At 53.8% G+C, this 17,473-nt stretch overlaps 1 protein-coding gene across 5 annotated transcripts in view; it reads right to left on the minus strand.

Annotated features, from left to right (window-relative positions):
- BMAL1 (basic helix-loop-helix ARNT like 1) overlaps positions 1–17,473 on the minus strand; it is a 125,252-nt gene that overhangs the window by 18,955 nt on the left and 88,824 nt on the right. For all 5 annotated transcript variants that reach the window (XM_075546027.1, XM_075546025.1, XM_075546026.1 and 2 more), the window contains 9 exons: positions 15,650–15,774; positions 13,539–13,649; positions 12,701–12,851; positions 10,571–10,609; positions 10,241–10,282; positions 8,504–8,661; positions 6,142–6,221; positions 3,295–3,387; positions 1,129–1,246 (listed from right to left, as the gene is read on the minus strand). In XM_075546027.1, coding sequence (XP_075402142.1) covers positions 1,129–1,246; positions 3,295–3,387; positions 6,142–6,221; positions 8,504–8,661; positions 10,241–10,282; positions 10,571–10,609; positions 12,701–12,840 — 670 coding nt within the window. In that variant the 5' untranslated portion in view covers positions 12,841–12,851; positions 13,539–13,649; positions 15,650–15,774. The remainder of the gene's footprint in view (positions 1–1,128; positions 1,247–3,294; positions 3,388–6,141; positions 6,222–8,503; positions 8,662–10,240; positions 10,283–10,570; positions 10,610–12,700; positions 12,852–13,538; positions 13,650–15,649; positions 15,775–17,473) is intronic.

The raw sequence follows: 17,473 nt of genomic DNA on the forward strand, positions 1-17,473 counted from the left end.
GGGTTGCTGCTGACTGGGGCGCTGAGTTTAGGTGGATGGGGTGGGCGGGAATTTGGAAAAGGAGGGACGGCTGGTGCTCGACTCGAAGGAGGCCATCAAAGCCAATCCATGTAGCGACTGCTGAACTGGCATGTTTTATTGTGTGTAAAAGTTCACACAATTTTTTATTGTGTGTAAAAGTACACACAACAAAACATGCCAATATATATTTAAATATACATATTTAGTTAAAGAAATGCATATATTTAAAGAAATAAAGGCTTCAATCTCAACCGCAAGGCAAAAAAACAAAAAGAAAAACCAGGCAGGGCCACAGACTCTAAAGGCTCCCAGGTCCTGGAGCTGCGTTTTACGTTTCAGAAGAAAAGAAGGTCATAGAGGAGGCGATTCCAATGGGGTCTGGGGGAAAGAGAAGGCCACAGGGGGCTCGGGGCCCAGGGCAATGCCATCACAGCCAACCTGGAGCCTGTGGTTTCAGTCTGTTGCCAGCAAGCCCCCAGGGGAGGAGAAGGTGGCACAGAGGAGGCGGTGACTAGCCCAAGGTCACACTGCCCAGGGACAGTGTGGAGCCAGCACTTGAGCCAGGCATAGCATCTGCAGCGCACAGCCTCCTGGCACTGGAGGAGAGGAGCGGAGAGCTGCTGGGGGGCCTCGGGGGGCGTACCCGCAGGAGCAGGAAACAGGTGAGAATAGGAAGAGCGGCCCCAATATCTGAAGGGGGCGGCTAGATGGGGATTGAGTCTAAGAAGGACGCTCTTTGGCAGACGAGGCTGAACATGCGTGAAGCTTTCTTCCTCAATCTCACGCCATCTCAAGTGGACATCAGGGACGCATACTGGCAGAAAAGCCATTCTGCAAAACCAACTCAAGACTGGCTGGTCCCCTTTAAACTCAGGAGCCTATGACTGAGATCCCGAAACAGAAGTGACTCCAAAACAGAGAGAATGGGGTCAAAAGAGCTCTTGGGCCTCCCAATAAATTTGGTTTTATTTTCCTTCTCACAGGGGCAAAAAAAGAGCCCCTGTGGGCCAGAGGTGGGGTAGGGCTGCCGGACTCCTGAGGCCCCGGCTGTGACAGCGAGCGCGCAGCTGAGAGAGAGACCAGGAGAGCCCCCACCCCGGCACTCACTTTTCGCATCAATGAGCCGCTCCCGGGGCGCTGTGTCCGAGGAGGAGAGCTGCTCCTTGACTTTGGCGATGTCTTTTGGGTGCAGGTAGTCAAACAAGCTCTGACCAATCAGGTCGTTCTGTGGGGAGAGGGAACAGCGTGCGGGACAGAAATCATTCAACAAGCACATCCTGGGTCTTCCGTTCCTATCTGTAAGCAGGATCACTGCAAGCACTTCCTATTTGAACACGACCATCTGTCCATCCACGAGGTCCAGGTACAGCCAGTGTGCGGGGCAGCAGGACAGCTATGTGAGAACTGGGGGAGGGGGGTCACTCTGCTGCTTAAACAGCCCACACTCTCCCTAGGGCTATGCTTGCTCCTGGTCTTTAGTTGTGACACCCAACCCCCACCCCTGTCCCCCTCAATGAGGTGCCGAGTGCAGGCTCTGAGGCTAGCTCCACCATCCATCATGCCCCTCTGCACTTAGGCAGGTCTCATGACTGCTAACGGAGACAATAAAAACTTCCCTGAACTTTGAGAAGAAAAAGAGCAAAACATTTTGATAAAGTTAAATGCTACGCGAATTCCAATTTATTCAAATGCTATTTTGATTCTTCAACTCTTCTGCCTACCACGCTTCCATGTAAACACAAGTGTGTGTGTGTGTGTGTGCGTGCAGGCTCGTGCTCTCGGGTCTAATGAAGGAATGATAATTATTTCAACATAACAGGTAAAAACTCTGTCCTAGAAGCTTTTATAAGGTATTAGGCTGCTAGCTGTAAAGTTTGCAGTTCAAAACCACCAGTTCCTCCTTGGGAGAAAGAGGAGGCTGTCTACTCTCATAAAGATTCACAAGCCCTCCGAGGCCCCAGTGGGCAGTCCTACTCCATCCTTCAGGGCCACTGAGTGGGAATCAACTCGATGGCAGTGAGAGTGATGAGTGAGGTGAGTGAATGAGAGCGAATGAGTGAGAGTGAATGAGAGAGGTGAGTGAGTGAATGAGAGTGAATGAGTGAGGTGAATGAGTGAGGTGAGTGAGTGAATGAGTGAATGAGTGAGGTAAATGAGTGAGGTGAATGAGTGAGGTGAGAGAGTGAATGAGTGAGGTGAGTGAATGAGTGAGGTGAATGAGTGAGGTGAGTGAATGAGTGAGGTGAATGAGTGAGGTGAGTGAGTGAATGAGAGTGAATGAGTGAGGTGAGTGAGTGAATGAGAGTGAATGAGTGAGGTGAGTGAGTGAGGTGAGTGAGTGAATGAGAGAGTGAATGAGTGAGGTAAATGCGTGAGGTGAATGAGTGAGGTGAGTGAGTGAGGTGAGAGAGTGAATGAGTGAGATGAGTGAAAGAGTGAGGTGAATGAGTGAGGTGAGTGAATGAGTGAGGTGAGTGAGTGAATGACAGAGTGAATGAGTGAGGTAAATGCGTGAGGTGAATGAGTGAGGTGAGTGAGTGAGGTGAGAGAGTGAATGAGTGAGATGAGTGAATGAGTGAGGTGAATGAGTGAGGTGAGTGAATGAGTGAGGTGAGTGAGTGAATGACAGAGTGAATGAGTGAGGTAAATGAGTGAGGTGAATGAGTGAGGTGAGAGTGAATGAGTGAGATGAGTGAATGAGTGAGGTGAATAAGTGAGGTGAGGTGAGTGAGGTGAATGAGTGAGGTGAGAGAGGTGAATGAATGAGGTGAGTGTGTGAATGAGAGAGTGAATGAGTGAGGTGAGTGAGTGAGCGGCTTTTGTAAATGCCCCTGTACTCCTGTCAAAGGTCAAGGGGCACGGGTGACTGCCGTCATTTGCAGAGTGGCTGAGGTTAACAGAGCTGAGTGACTTGTGAGTGACATGCCCCTGCAAACACAGTCTGAGGAAATCCTCATCTTGCTTACTCTCTGATGCTGCATGCCCCCTCCCTCTCACCCGACCCTATGCCCCTCCCCAGTCCTCCGGCAGTGGGGTACTCATTTTGCAGCCATGATCATGTTATGAAGCTGCTAGTCAGCTCAGGGTCAGTTCTTCCAGGGAGCGGGCAGATGGAAAGACTTCCCCGAGTTTATTAATTTCCTCGCGGAAGTTAGGAGTTTCCTGGAAGATGGAGTTGGGGGAGAAACAGTCAGGGGGCCTGCTCACTGCAGTGATTCTGAAAGAGGGGAGGCGGCGGAGCACTGTGAGGGAGCACGGGAGCATGGACAATACCTGGCTGTAGTTGAGGATCTTAAAGACCGACTCCGAGACAAAGAGAATCTTCCCTCGGTCGCACCCAACGACAAACAAAAATCCATCTGCTGCCTGATTAGGAGAAATGCAGAAGCAAGTTGTCACACGTGAGGAAGCATGGTTGGTGATCACGCTGACAGCCAATAAAGGACAGGCCTCCCCAAGAAGACTAATGGGCTACGCCACAGCCAGCCCCAGATCAGAATGCTGACAACCAACCCTCCCCAGGAGTCTGTCTCCAAGACACCCACAGAGACGTGTATGTCACACACACACACACACACACCACCCCCCACCCCCACCCCCCGGTGGTGGAGTGAGTTACGTACTGGGCTGTTAACAGCAAGGTCAGCAGATCAAAACTACCAACTGCTTCACTGGAGAAAGGTGAAGCTTTCCACTCCTATAGAGAGTCAGCCTTGGAAGCCCACGGGGCTCACTTCTACCCTGTCTGATAGGGGCTCTAGGAGCCAGTTGTACTCGATGGCATTAAGTTTTGGGGTTGGATACACACACACACACACACACACACACACACACACACACACACACACTCACATATATACACAAACTCACATGTACATCAATATATTGTCTGATTATAGTGAATTGTATTTCAAAGCAGAATCCAGCCCAAGTATTTTCTTTTAATTGCATGACAGCCCAGAGAAATTGTTTTATTGATCTACTGATAAGAACTCTTGGTAGACTGGTGGAATCGGAAGTTGGAAGGGCCCTTTAAGAGGTAGTTCTGCCCCCACCTGTCCCCAGCTCAAGCCCTCTACCCACAGGCTACTCTCTGGGCAGCGTGTCAGCATCTGAAATGGCTGGTTTTGTAAATCACACTGGATTCCTATTTGGCTTGACTTTCCTCAGCCTTTGGAAAAATCTAGAGAAAGTTGCTCTTCCCTTCCCACAAAAAGGCCTTTGGGGTGGACTTGAATTCCAGAACTAGGGAATGAAATGGCCCACACACCAGGATGAAGAGAAACAAGGACCTTCCCCCAGAATGCACAGTGTTTTCTCCTAATGGTAATGCTAATTTAGGCTGCTAGCCTCCGAAAGTGCGATAAAATACATTTGTTTGTTAAAACAAAATTTATTTTTAAAGAGCACCAGGGAATGAACTCCTGGGTCAGAAGGAAAAAGAAGGGTGCTTGCCAAGGGTTGCGTAGTGCAGAGGGGACGTGGGGTCGGGCTCCCTGCTGCTCACATGGGCTACCAGCCAGAGGACAGGGAGAGGCTGGGGGCGAGTCTCTCCAGAGCTGGCCCAGGGGCAGGGATGGCAGTGAGGGGAGGCGGTTTTCCAAGCACCATCTGCTGAAAGGCTTATTCTGTCAAAAACATGGGGTATTAATAACTTTCTGCTTGAGTCACAGTCATATTTCCCAAGAGAAGGGTGCTGAGGCGCTTCACTGGTGCGGTTACGTGGCATCAGAGAGGCACCTGGGAAGACAGCGCCAGTGGCATCCCGGAGGGAATGCCCAGTGGGCAGAAGGCTGAGCAGACTTGGACACAGAAACCCCCAATGCACCCAGGGGACACCGACCCCGGAGATCCGAGAATGTGGCCATGAAGGGGCAGTACTTTCGGTGGCTGCTGTGGGCTAGAGAAGGCTCAAGTGGCTCACGTGCTCGCTGATAGCACTGACGCTGGAGGTTCCAGCCCCCCCAGAGGCCCCGTGGAAGGAAGGTCAGGGGACCGACTTCGGAAAACTCTTTGCCTGAAGACGCCACAGAGCGTAGGCCCCTCCCACACGTGGAGTCACCATGAGATGGGCCAACTCAAAGGCAGAGGCAGCTCTGGGTGTCTAAATAACTGTCCTGAGTGGTGACCAGAGGCCCCGCCCTCCGCAAAGCGCTTCTCACTGACGTGGCTGCTCCTGCAGCGCTACCTGCGGCCAGCGAGTTTTCAAACATGCTTGGCGGATGAAGGAAGAGCAGAGGCACGCCTACCGGACCTACTAAGCACAAGAAGCTTCCGCGGATCGTCAGTGATGGGCTGGGCCATGGGGCCATCCAATGAGAGGATGTGTCCAGTGATAAAAGAGACCTATCTTAAGTCAAAACACTGCCTGCTCCTGTACAAGGAAGGTGCCGTGATTCTGGGGGGCGTTCAGCAGCCACGTGAGCCCCAGCGGGTGGGGGGGCACCTTTGTTTGGGGGGACTTTTTGCTCTTTTTCCCCCCACATAATTTGCAGGCGGCCACGTTTCCGAATCCAGGTTCTTAGCCCTCTTTGCAGACTCGTCTCATCCTCCCGTCCCATGCCTTGCAGTCCTGCAGGCCTGATGCTGCCCATCACGCTACCTCCGCGGGCCCTCTGCAGACGCAGCAAGAGCCAGTGCTACAGGCAGGCGGGGAAGCCTCGGTCCCTCCCACCTGCTTCCCGCGGGGCCCACCAAAGTTGGGCAGAAGACTTGGTGTGCCTTTGTCCACCAGGGGCTGTTAGGATAAGAGAGAAATTCTCAACAGTATGAGTTTCCAAGCCTTTTCCAAAAGCTGCATGGTCCAGTGGGTCTGATAGCTTTATCCTACCTTAGAAAAAAATGTGTCCCTTCAGTTGGAAAATGACAAGCCCAGCTTTTGCCCCGGAAAGGGGAGAAGAGCAGGGAATTACTGAGGGAGGATCAAACGGCCTGCCCATACTCTGAGGTGGAGGGGAGGCCCCGAGAGAGGAAGTGAGCTAGACAAGTTCACTGCCAAGACATCCCATCCCCCCCATGGTACGCGTGCACACACGCACACGCACACAATCACGCGTGCGGGTGCCGGGTTCCGAGGACGTGTAAAAGGGAATGGAAAGCCCTCCCACGACGGAGACATACCCTGAGAATGAGGTGCTTCAGCTCGTCATCTGACAGGAAGGTGGGTTTGTAGTTCGCTTCTGTGTACGGGTTGGTAGCGCCTGGAGGGGGACACGAAGGGGACAGGCTGAGGACACTTACTGGTCAGATGTGGTCCCATGCCACAGCACTGCAGCGGACCTTCCTCTCGACCGTCCGAGTCTCTCCCAGCTGGGAATGGGATTTGATCTTCCTATCCCTTCCCTGAGACAAGGCTAGCGGGCCCTGGACAGGACTCTGCAAGGGCCAGGAGCGCTCCACGGGGCAGAGAATGCCTGCCCACAGCAGCGCAGGCAGGCTGGCAAACGGGGGGAGTGGGGGACCGTCAGCTTCTCAGGCCAAAGGCAGCCCTAAAGCAAACTGAGGGTCGCTTCTCGGGAGGATTTTCTCTTTCTGAAATCGACATTAAGTGGGCCGTGCAGCGGTAACTTGAGGAAGTTACCACTCTCGGTGTTCCTGGGCCATCACTGAGACTGCCAGGCCGTGAGCCAGTCGGTCGAGAAGGCGCTTAGGGCACGTTCCTCTTTGCCAGGGTGAGCTGAATGGGCGTGGCAGCCCAGGCCAGTGCATGACTTCAGTAAATGCAGCTCGAGCTCCTGGGACGAGAGGGGGACAGGGCTCTCCTGTTTAAGAGGCTGCCCGCTTGGCATGCTTCAGGAGAACAAAAACTTAACAGAGAAAAATGCCCAGCGGTAAACAACCTGGAACTTGCAGAATGGTTAGCCAGGTAATGAAACCAGCAAAACCAAGAACAAAACGCAGCCAATTCATAGCAAGTGGAAGGGCCCCAGGATGGAGGCAGAGAGTGGGGGGGGGGGGGGGAGCTCTCATCTCAGTAGAACAGGCACATTATCTATTATCCGCCCACACCCCTGCCCTTTACTGGAGTTTGACACCCGCCGCCACTCCCTTCCAATGTAACAGAAGCTAGTCTGTCATTTGTCCTTGTGGTTAGGTGTTGGGCTCGGGGGAAAGACAGGGCTTTCTATTCCTGGACAGAGTTAGTCTCAGAAACCCAAAGGGCAGTTCTACCCTGTCCCATAAGGTCACTGAGAGTTGGCACTGACTCGATGGGATGTCAGTGAGCTGAGTACGTTTATAATCATTTAACCCATACCATCTTCATTAATGGGAATCTTCAAATATGGGATAGAATCAGATTTCTGAGTCATGATCAAAAGGTCAGACAAAACCAGCTACTTCTTGTTTCTGATGCTCTGAGAAACAGGAAGATGTGAGTCTGACAGGCAGGTCCGGGGCCGGAGCGCCACGCACCAGTTTCCTCCGAGTGCAGGACTGGCCGTGGAAAATTCCACGAACAGGAGTCACTAACTGCTGGACACACTTCAGCTTTCTCCTGCGCTTTGGGGAAGTCACTCCCACGGTCCTGTCTGTCTCCTCACCCTCGCCATGATCAGGAGAGAGTCTCCTTCCAGCACACTGGAGAACAACGAAGGGAAGGCAGAATCATGTGCTTCTGGGGAAATTGCAGGAAGATGAGCGCATCATCAGTGTTCATCCCTGACAGGAAGCAGTAGCGAGCAACATTCACCCCTGCCTCACTCTGCAAAGGAACCAGGGTACACTGTCCTCTTGAATATGCCCAGACTCTGCTTCCCTGTGCCACTACGGGTACCTTCCTGCCTGGGTTTTGACCTTGTACAGGTGGGATGTGTGCTTGGACGCCCCTCAACCAGAACCACTGACACAGTAGCTGCAAGAGTGGGCCCCAACGTAACCATAGGTGAGGGCGCTGCGGGACCGGGCAGCGTTTCGTTCTGTGCTGCACAGGGTCGCTGTGAGTGGGAACGGACGCAGGGGCATCTAATCACAGCAACCTAGGTGGGACGCACACCCAGACACAGCCCATCAAGGCATTGGTATGTCCTCGCCGCTCTGCGTTGAGGCCCATCGCTGCACGTTCAGAGACATGCAAAGGACACGGCTCATCTGCCTGGGGACGTGTGGCTGCAGAACTGCACCTCAATAATCACTTCGCCCGACAATGAAGTACCCTTTGAAGAGCCCTGGTGGGGTAGTGGTTACGAGACGGGCCGCTCACTGCAAGGTCAGCAGTTTGAAACCACCATCCACTTCGAGGAAGTAAGAAGAGGCTTTCTGCTCCCGTGAAGAGCGACAGTCTCAGAAATCCACAAGAGCAGTTTCACCCTGTTCTGTAGGGACGCTCAGTCGGCCTTGACTCAAAGGTAGTGAGTTTGGTTTCCATTCTCCCCCGCCGCCCACCTACCCCGAGGCTACACATTTCCAAGTGGCTCCTTCACCTCAGAGACTCGAGATCATTGTGGGCTGAGCACCCAAAGGACAGGGAGGGTTAGGCTCTCACCTCGAAGGGTTTTCATGTGCTGAACAGCCATCCTCAGGACGGTGAGTTTATCTAATTTCCTGGACATCGCATTGCATGTTGGTACCAGAGAGGCCAACTCGTCGATAAAGCTGTTCATTTTGTCCCGGCGTCGCTTCTCAATCTGACTGTGAGCCTCCCTGGGCAACGACAGCAAACAGGGTTTCTCACAAGCTGCAGTCAAGGACAGTGACCACGGGACCACGACAAAGACAAGTAAGCTTTAGCCCTCCTCGGCGTTCACCGGACAAGGCAACTGCAGGAATCTGTCAGGTTTCCAATTAGGCTTTGCTACCAAAGTCACCAAAAAAGTGGTCCCATCCCAGGCTAGTACTAGTTTTTGATGTGTACCTTATCCTAGGGATTAAAAAGAAGTATTACAGACATTATTATTTTTTTCAGAGTAAGCCCAATGGTTGGTTTCCTCCTCATTGTCTTTGTGGGTGGATGGGGTGGAAGGAAGGAGGGAGGTGGAGGCTTCGGGAGCAGCCCCCCTTTGGGGGTCCTGTGGGGCCTCAGTGGGCAGCACTGAGGTTGGGAAGAAATCGTTGTGCAGCCAGATGAGGGCCTTTACAGCTTTCCCGCCCGGGTTCATGGTCCAAACCACCATCCTCAGATCAAGGAAAGCCCCACCCGAAGCAGCAGATGCTTCATCTGTGCCCAAGGGCTTCCTGTCCTCCCAAGAATGCCACACTCCGGTCTCCCAGGAGGTGCCAGCCGCTGGCACACTCTCGCCCACAGCGATCTGCCCCTGATGTATGTGCCTGTTCTTGAGAATGTGAGATGTGTGTGCTTGAAGCGTAGGGAGAACGCAGGAGTTTCAGTTTAGTTGCTGACTGCCGGCAGGCCCCTAACCCTGTGGGTCATAATGTGACAGCACTGATGCCCATGTGGGAAGGGGTCCAGTGTGAGTGGAGGCAAGAAGGACCAAGTTAGAGAGTCTACTCAAGGGCGTGGGCCATCCCCACGCTACAGGCTCTGGGTGCAATGTTCAGTCTGCTACTAAGCGAACTGTGTCTTACTAACTTAAAGTAGGGATCTTCGCCTCAACCTCTGTAAATATGCCGTTTAGAAATAAGGTATTTTTGTGGTAGTGGCTGTTGTATTAATGAGCTCATCACAGAGTAAGGGGGAATCCTAAACCTAATCACTTGTGAGCCGTGTCTTATCAAAAGAACAGGACAGGCACACACACACACAACTGGAGAAAGACAGACACCACGTGAGGGCCTGCCTCCAAGCAAGGAAGGCCTGGGAGCCAGCCGTCTCCAGGGAGTGGGACTGCAGAGAGAATGGACATGGCAGAGACCCGGACTTGAATGTTTAGTCCCGAGGCTACCAGACAAAAGTGCCGGTCCTTTCCAGGCATCCACTACAGGCTTTTATGGCAGCATGGGGAACTGAGACACAGCCCAGTGAAGGCCCCTCCCAAAGCGCCTCCTGTGGGCCCTGGGGCAGGAAGGGGCAACCTGCTAAAGACCTGGGCTGTGTCCTACTGCCCTCAAGTCCCCTTTAAGCTAAACATGCTCAGCAAGGAGGGGGAGCTGGCTGAGCCTACTGGGCACAGCTGGGCAGACAGCCACATTGGCCCCAAGCCTCTCTTTCCTGCTCCTGAAGGGCAGGACGGTACCAGACGGCTAGACACACAGAGCTTCGTCCAGAGCCCTCAAAGTCACCATAACGAGGTTACTCTGCAGACAAGTGAAGTTCTAAGCTCACCTGGCATTTTTGATCCTTCCTTGGTGTTCCGAGTACTCTAACCTGGAAGGTACAAAACAGAAACTGAAAATACCTAGACACAATTGGCAAAGGGACGCTTTCCTGCTTTGCCCCTGCCCCCTCTCCCTACACACACCCAAGGGCTTGTGGTTGTTAGCCAACTGGCGGGAGGTGGGGGTGCAGCCATCCTGCGTCCCAGGCTGGAGGCCGCCTTGCTTACCCCCATGGAGCGTACTGGTGGGGCCCGGCCTACGCAATGGGATGTGTAATCATGCCAAGCGAATGGCCAGAGGGACCCTGAGGTTCAAGTGACTATGGAGACACCGGTACCTTCCATGAGGGTCATCTTTGTCTGTGTCCATGCTCTCTCTGAAAGAAAAACAAGAGATGTGGCAGCCGCTGAACAAACATACACAGGCGAGCTCTCATCAGGACACAGAAGGTTCTCATTGATCCAGAAAGCGTGGATGGCCACAGTACAGATTCGTGACACAGAGTCGCTTTTAAAAAGCACAAAGAAATGACAGCTCTGCCACCCAAACCCATGCGGCGTCTGAATCACCCACCGCCGGCACCACCCATCCCCCATCATTCTGGATAAATGGAGCGTATGCCCCTTGCAAATACACCAAGCGTCAAATACACGTGTGCACACGCATATATTGGGGGTGGGGGTGTCGCGTGAGGAGTGGGAAGCCAAGGCACCAGCAAAGGGGTCCCCAGCAGGGCAGCTCTTCATTAGGCACTGCTATCAAATGTTGGGGCTTCCAGCCTACCCACTCGAGGGAGGGCCTGGGGTGCAGAAGTGGGGCCGAGGGGTGTGTGTGATGGCAGTGTGATGGCAGGGGCCTGCCTCTCTTTTCAAGTCTCATGACACCCTAGGCTTCAGTAGCAAACTGACCTACAACCCTTGCAGGGAGCATCCCCCGCGGGAGGTGGTAGCCACCAGCTGCCTCCCCACCTCCTTTTCTCCTTTATCCAAAAGGAAGGAGGAGATGGCCCCGCGAACAACTGCAGCTCGAGGGCAAAGAGAACGGCACCACATCACGGGCCTTCTGAACTGGTGGTTCCCAACCAGAGCCCTCGGTTTTCCCAAGGCAGAGAGTTGCTACCACTGGTCCTATGGCTGAAAGGAAACCATGCAGGCCGTGTGGGCCCAGGCTGCCCCTCCCTGCTCCCTTGTGCCTGGAAGCGCATCTGCCCACTGAGGCCAGGCAGATCATCAGGGAGACTTAATATAGTCTCCATGGAGTAGAGGTCGGCACACTGGCACCCACCAGGAAACCATGACGGGCTTGGGTGGTGACAAGGTGGGAAGCTACAGATCCAGGCAGCAGAGGTCTTAGGATATGCCAGGGACTCCACCATTGCTTGCCCAAGGCAGGGGGGGTTCACTGACACCACCACCTGGTCCTTTCTGCTGGAAAGGTACTAGTAAGGCACAAGACCCTCACGGCCCTCACACCCTCTCCATCCCCTGGCATTTGCTCTCTCGGATAACTTACAGATTACTCATAGCATCTCCTAGTGGGCATCTGACCTCCAGCCACTGGGTTCCCCAAATTCGACCTGTGAACTTCAGCAGAAAGGACATCTGCTGTAGTGGGGACACCTCCTGGGAGAGTCTCCCTCATGAAAACAACAGAAAAGCTCTCCAGGGGACGGTGGATAGGATTGTACACGCTGCCTCGGCAAAACCAAAGTGTGCCTCCAGAGACACTGGGTGCTTATCCAGAGGGGGTCAGCCGGCTCTAAGTGTGGAAATTTACTTACACACAGTCATCAAGTCTAAAAAGAAACAAAACACTACCGTATATACGCAAGGATAAGCCGAGTTTTCCAACACATTTTTAAGGCAGTTTCTGTGGTAAAATGAGGTGCCTTGGCTGATATTCGGGTTGGCTTACACTCGCGTATATACGGTATTTAATATACCAAGCTTATGCTACTTTAAATTATGCTTCAGGACCACAGCCCTGTTCTGATCCAGTGTTCAGCGTCGCCCGCCATTCACTCATTCATTCAGTGCACAAAGGTGAATTAAGCGCCTGGGTATGCTGTCTTGTCAGCGAGCGGCCCCGGCAAAGCTCTCTGGGAACCACTGAGATTGCATTCTCACTCAGTGGGCCAGAGCGGGTGAAGAACAGGGGAAAGAGGACTTGACTATAAAGCTGCTCTTCTTCCCTTCTTGTGGAAAAGTGAGGGCTGGGGGACACTAAGACCTCAGCATTGCTAGAGACTCCCTCCCGGACTGCAGGCTGGAGCGGGCAGGGGAGCAGGGGAGGGTTGTGGGGAAGGCAGAGACAAAGCAACCAGCCAATTGCTCTGCCACCTGACTTCTGATCTACTCCCAGCCCTTTCCACCAGAGGAGCCCCTCTTGGAGGAGAAGCAGGCACTCCATGCCCACAATCTGATGTGCCCACGTTTGAACCAGAGCAGGAGGAGGCTAGAGGCCTTACTGGTAGTCAGTGGAGCTGCCCTTCCGCTTGCGGTTGCAGTCCATGCTGCTGGTGCCGAGGGAGCTGGAGAGAAGGTCGGTGGGCCCCGGGGACATGAAGTCACTGATTGTTGAAGAAATGTCCATTCTCTGGTCTGCCATATTTAGGTGTTCTGGAATGGTTACGGGGGGTGGGGGGGGACACAGAGGCAGGTTAATTTCAACTAATGATTTTAAAGTGGGTGAGGGCCATTTTGTGTGTGCGTGTGTGTGTGTGTGTGTGTGTGTTGTGGTGGTGGTGTGGGGGGGGGCTGGGGTATTGTTCACGCACTAGCACATCTGTCCCGATAGTTGCTCAGTTAAAGGAAGGGCCTGCACCATGTCTGCTGACTTCTTCAGCACTTCTACAGGCAGTCCCCGGTGGGGCAAACGGCTATACCAAAAGGTTGGACTGTAAGTCAACCTGGGGACGGACTTCCCTGAATGGTACATTGTCATGCCTGTGAAGCACAGGTGGGGAGTCACCATGGGTGGAAGTCAACTCAGTGGCAACATTAAAAAAAGGAAACACTGGTGAGGGCGCAGGCAGCATGAGTAAAGGCCTAGGCATGTGAGCCAGTGTGGCCAGCTCAGGGGTTCCAACAAGGGGTGGAGGCTGTGAAACTGGGGGAAGAAACTGGAAGCCCCACAGCTATGCTAGGCGCTGGCCCTGACCACCCACTCAGTCCTGGGCAGTCCCTAGCTGGGGGAGCCTTGTATGAAGCAATGAATACTACGCAAACCCATCTGCAAACCCTTCTGCCGTGTTCTGTTCTGAAAGCACGAGGCTGCGCTGGCCCCAAAATGAGGCCAACAAGTACCTTGCAAGGGACTCCAACTTCCACACCACGCCTGGCGACCGCCGCGGTCAAGGGTCTGAGCGCCACACACAGGGGCTGTCACTCCCTCTCCCTGGGCCCAAGGATCCTCATCTGCAAAACAAGAGGGTGGGGCTGAAGACCCCCAGGTGCCTACCGAGGCCCAGGTTCCAGAATGCTGACAATGGGAGGCCCGGGAGGGCTTATGACTCGAGCGTCCTGGAGAGATGATGGAGAAACCATCTAGGCAGAAAATTCATGTCAGGGCCCTGTTCCTATAGCTCAAAGCACAACAGAGTCAAGAAAACACCAGCCCAAGTCAAGGGGGCAGGGAAGAAAATGTGGGACTCCCAAGGAACAGGATGGAGAAACAGAGTGGGGCCTGGCAGCCTGAGTAGGAGCAAGTAGATAAGGTGCACCCAGCCCCAGGAAGTCACTCTTCTCTGGGGATGTGGCATGAGGCAGGAGTCGGCGGGGCCTCTGGTATTTGGACATGCCCAGGCATTGTCTTCTGCCACCTGTGAAACATGAGCGCTGGTTGAGGCCTCTGTCTGTGGTGCACTCCAGCTCTCCCCATGCCTGCAGAATTGGCCTGGCCTGGCACCAGTGGCTTGGACTTTAGCGTTGAACAGACCCCGGGTCAAGTCCCAGCTCTGCTACTTACAGGCTGCTGTGTGATCCTGGTAAACTGTTTCCTGCCTCCCAGACATTCATTGTGCTCTGTCAATGAATACAGAGCTAGGTCATAATTGTTCATGGCTGGGCAGCTTCGGAATTTTGGTGCTACAGCTTGTGAGCCATGTGACCGTGAGCACGTTTGACATCTCTGTGCCTCTGTTTCTCTACCTGTATTTTGGGGACACTGATCACTACGGACAGCTACCGAGGCAGGCAGGAGTCAATGCTTCTGTTCAGGAAAGCACGAAGATGAGGCCCCCGGACCGGGCACCGGTGCCCCAGGCATTAGGAGCTGTAGGTTTGCTAGGAGCTGTGGCTAAGTAAGGCCGGCCGATAGGGGTGGGGCTGCTGGTCCTGGGGGAAAGATGAGCTTGTCTGCTCCCGTACAGATTCAAAGTCCTAAAAACCCTGAAGAATCCCTCTGAGGCGGGATCAGCTTGCGGGCGCAGGTGTGGTCTGGTTTGGTGCGGGCAGACGTGCCCGGACTTCCCCCTTTCTAACCCCAGTGCATGTCTGTCCAGTTATCTCTGCTCCTGGGCCACCACGTCCCAGGATAAATTCCGCCAAGTGGGACGGAGAGGTCAAAGGGCACACACACTATCCTCTGGAACAGTTTCAATAATTCCCAGCCCCAATGGGTATTTTTAAAAATTCCTTCTGATAGTGTTTACAAGTTTCTTGGCATTTTCCTGGTTTCCTTCTGGGCCTATTCATGTCATTTCTCCCTCCTGCCTGCCTAGCGAGTCTGGGTCTGGAAGCTCTGCTGAATCCTCTCCACCTGCTGGACACGTTGGAGGCATGCCTTCCAGCAACATAGTAACATGCCAGATTTTGGCGGGGCGGGGGGTGGGTGGTCACTAAGATGAAGACAGCCTCTACTTTGGAAGACCAGCCAGTGAAAACGGTACAGATCATCACAGAATAGAGTCCGAGATAAGAGCAGCCAGGACCACCCACGCTCTCTCACCTCCCAGGCCCTCCCTGCTGCCGGTACGGCCCTGGTCCATTTATCCGTCACTCTGCTTCTACAGGCCTCGTCCCCTCCCTTCCCTTCTCTTCTCTCCACGGACCTCTCTCAGCCGCTACCTTGGCCTCCGGTTGCTCTGAGAAAGGTGCTCAGTGATCACATCCACCAGCCTGAGTGGGTGCTCCTGTGGAGGTCACCACCTCCCACTGGTGCCTGAACCTCACGGCGCTGGCCCGAGCAAGAGAACCCCTGGGGGTGCCATCCCGCCTGCTTCCTCAACTCCCCCCTTTCCAGCAGGTCACTCCCATAGGAAAAGAACACGAGTTTGGAAGGAACTTCCATTTGGGGAGGACAAACACAGTTTACCCCACTTTCTTCTGGCCAGAATGCCTGGCTAGCACAAATGATGAGGTGCCTGACTACCCTGCTGCCCGGGTCCATTATTGCCAAGAGAGGATTCACGAATTACCTGAAATCACGGCTCTCAAGCCGCAGGTCCAGCCTGGGAGGAACAGCCGCAGGACGCGCTGGTCACCTCACAGAGATCCTCATGTTTTGTAGCCCCCGTTCAGGTAGTCAAGTTCGTCCCAAAACCTATGGCATGGGAAAAGAGAGCCAAGATAGGTTACTTGGGGCAAATGTTAAACCCTCACCTTAGCTTGGGAACGCAGCCGAATCCATGACAGAGTGTGAAGGCTGCTCGGACTCAGCTCCACAGGGGAGCAGCACGTCCCAGCCCTGGCAGACGGGGACCCAGGAGAGTGGAGAGTCTTCTGGAAACGTGACACCCAAAGGTCAGCAAGGCCAAGACTAGACAAGAGAGGGCAGAGGGGTTTGAAGGAAACGCTCAGGAAGCTGTTTGGCGATCCTTCCGCTCCTTGGTAAGCCTCTGCTGCCAAAGATCTGAAGGAATCCGGGGGGGAGACATTGTGAAGAAACGACATGTGGATTACTATGAGAGATGCTTGCACATGCCACTGAGAAGGCAGGCAGCAGCGGTGTTCACACCTCCTGAAAATGGCGAACACTGGTTGGGCCTGACTTTACTCCAGACACCCTCTTTCTTGGTCCACATGGAGGAACTGTCTTAGCCCTGGGAAGAACTCCTGTGAGGGGGACACTGTCCCTTTCCTCGCTGTCAGAGGAGATGGCTGGGGCACAGAGAGGTTAGGCCATTCATCAAGGCCACACAGCTGATGAGCCGTGGGAGCCCAGAGGATCCACTCAATGGTAAAGAGGCCACTCAACTCCCTCTCCAGTGGATTTCAGTTGCCTGACAAAGAAGAATGGAACCACGGGAAAAGAAAAACTTTAAAAACATTGGAGCAAAATGTGAGGAGGGCTAATACCAAAATATAACTGCCAGGAGAGCGCAAAGATGGTTAAGGAAGATGTGCATTATGCTTACATCCACCGGGACGCACACAAAGCTGAGAGGAATGGGCTCAGAAAGGGGGCTGGTGCTAATCCAGAGGCAGTACTTCCCTCCACACCCTCTGCTACAGGGGCACAGGGGTCTCCTGTCTGTCTGTCGACCTTCCCAGGATTGCTGTGTCTGGAGAACTGACTCTAAAGAAAGCCAGGGGCCTCACAGCCTCCATCCCTTCTCCGTTTGAGACGATAAGACATTGATTTTAAATGGGGGCTCTCCCAATCTTCCCCAACCCCGGAGTCTGGCATTCCTCCCATGACTGGCTGACCCTGCAGACAGCCAGGAGTTTGTCTGCTGCAGCCTTTGGATTTTGCATCCTCTGCCCTGTACAGAGGTCTTCAAATGGACATCCAGGACTGGAGCTGACTGTGCCCTTCCCATGAATATTCCTCTTTGCCACTGGACTCACACAAGGGAGGAACAGCGCCTTTCACAGCCTGGCTCTGCTAACCCCGCAGGGTCTGGGCGTGGACAAACAACTCGGCTACGAGTTTGGCCCTTGTGGTCCCTAAACTGAGATCCACAGACAGAGAGACCCTGGGGCAGTGCTGCCGGGGGATTAACCCACGTGATTCCCTCTGGGAGATTCTCTCTAGGTCCCTCCAGCACCCTGCATGGCTGAACCCCTTGTCCTATCACTATGGCTCCCTCTGCCCATCCCTGCCAGTCTCCTGTGCTGCTCCCACCCCATTAGCTGTCTGCCTTCAGGCCACGGAGGAAGCGTTCTGTGCCTCTGCAGCTACAGCCATGTCACCTCAGCATGGCCAGCTTCCCCGCCCCATCCCGGCCCGTCCGTGCCACTTTGACAAGGAGATGAAACTGATCGGCTGTAACACAGAATTATTTGGGGAGCACAGTATT

This window comes from Tenrec ecaudatus, chromosome 4, assembly GCF_050624435.1.
Source record: "Tenrec ecaudatus isolate mTenEca1 chromosome 4, mTenEca1.hap1, whole genome shotgun sequence".
Classification (NCBI taxonomy): Eukaryota; Metazoa; Chordata; class Mammalia; order Afrosoricida; family Tenrecidae; genus Tenrec; species Tenrec ecaudatus.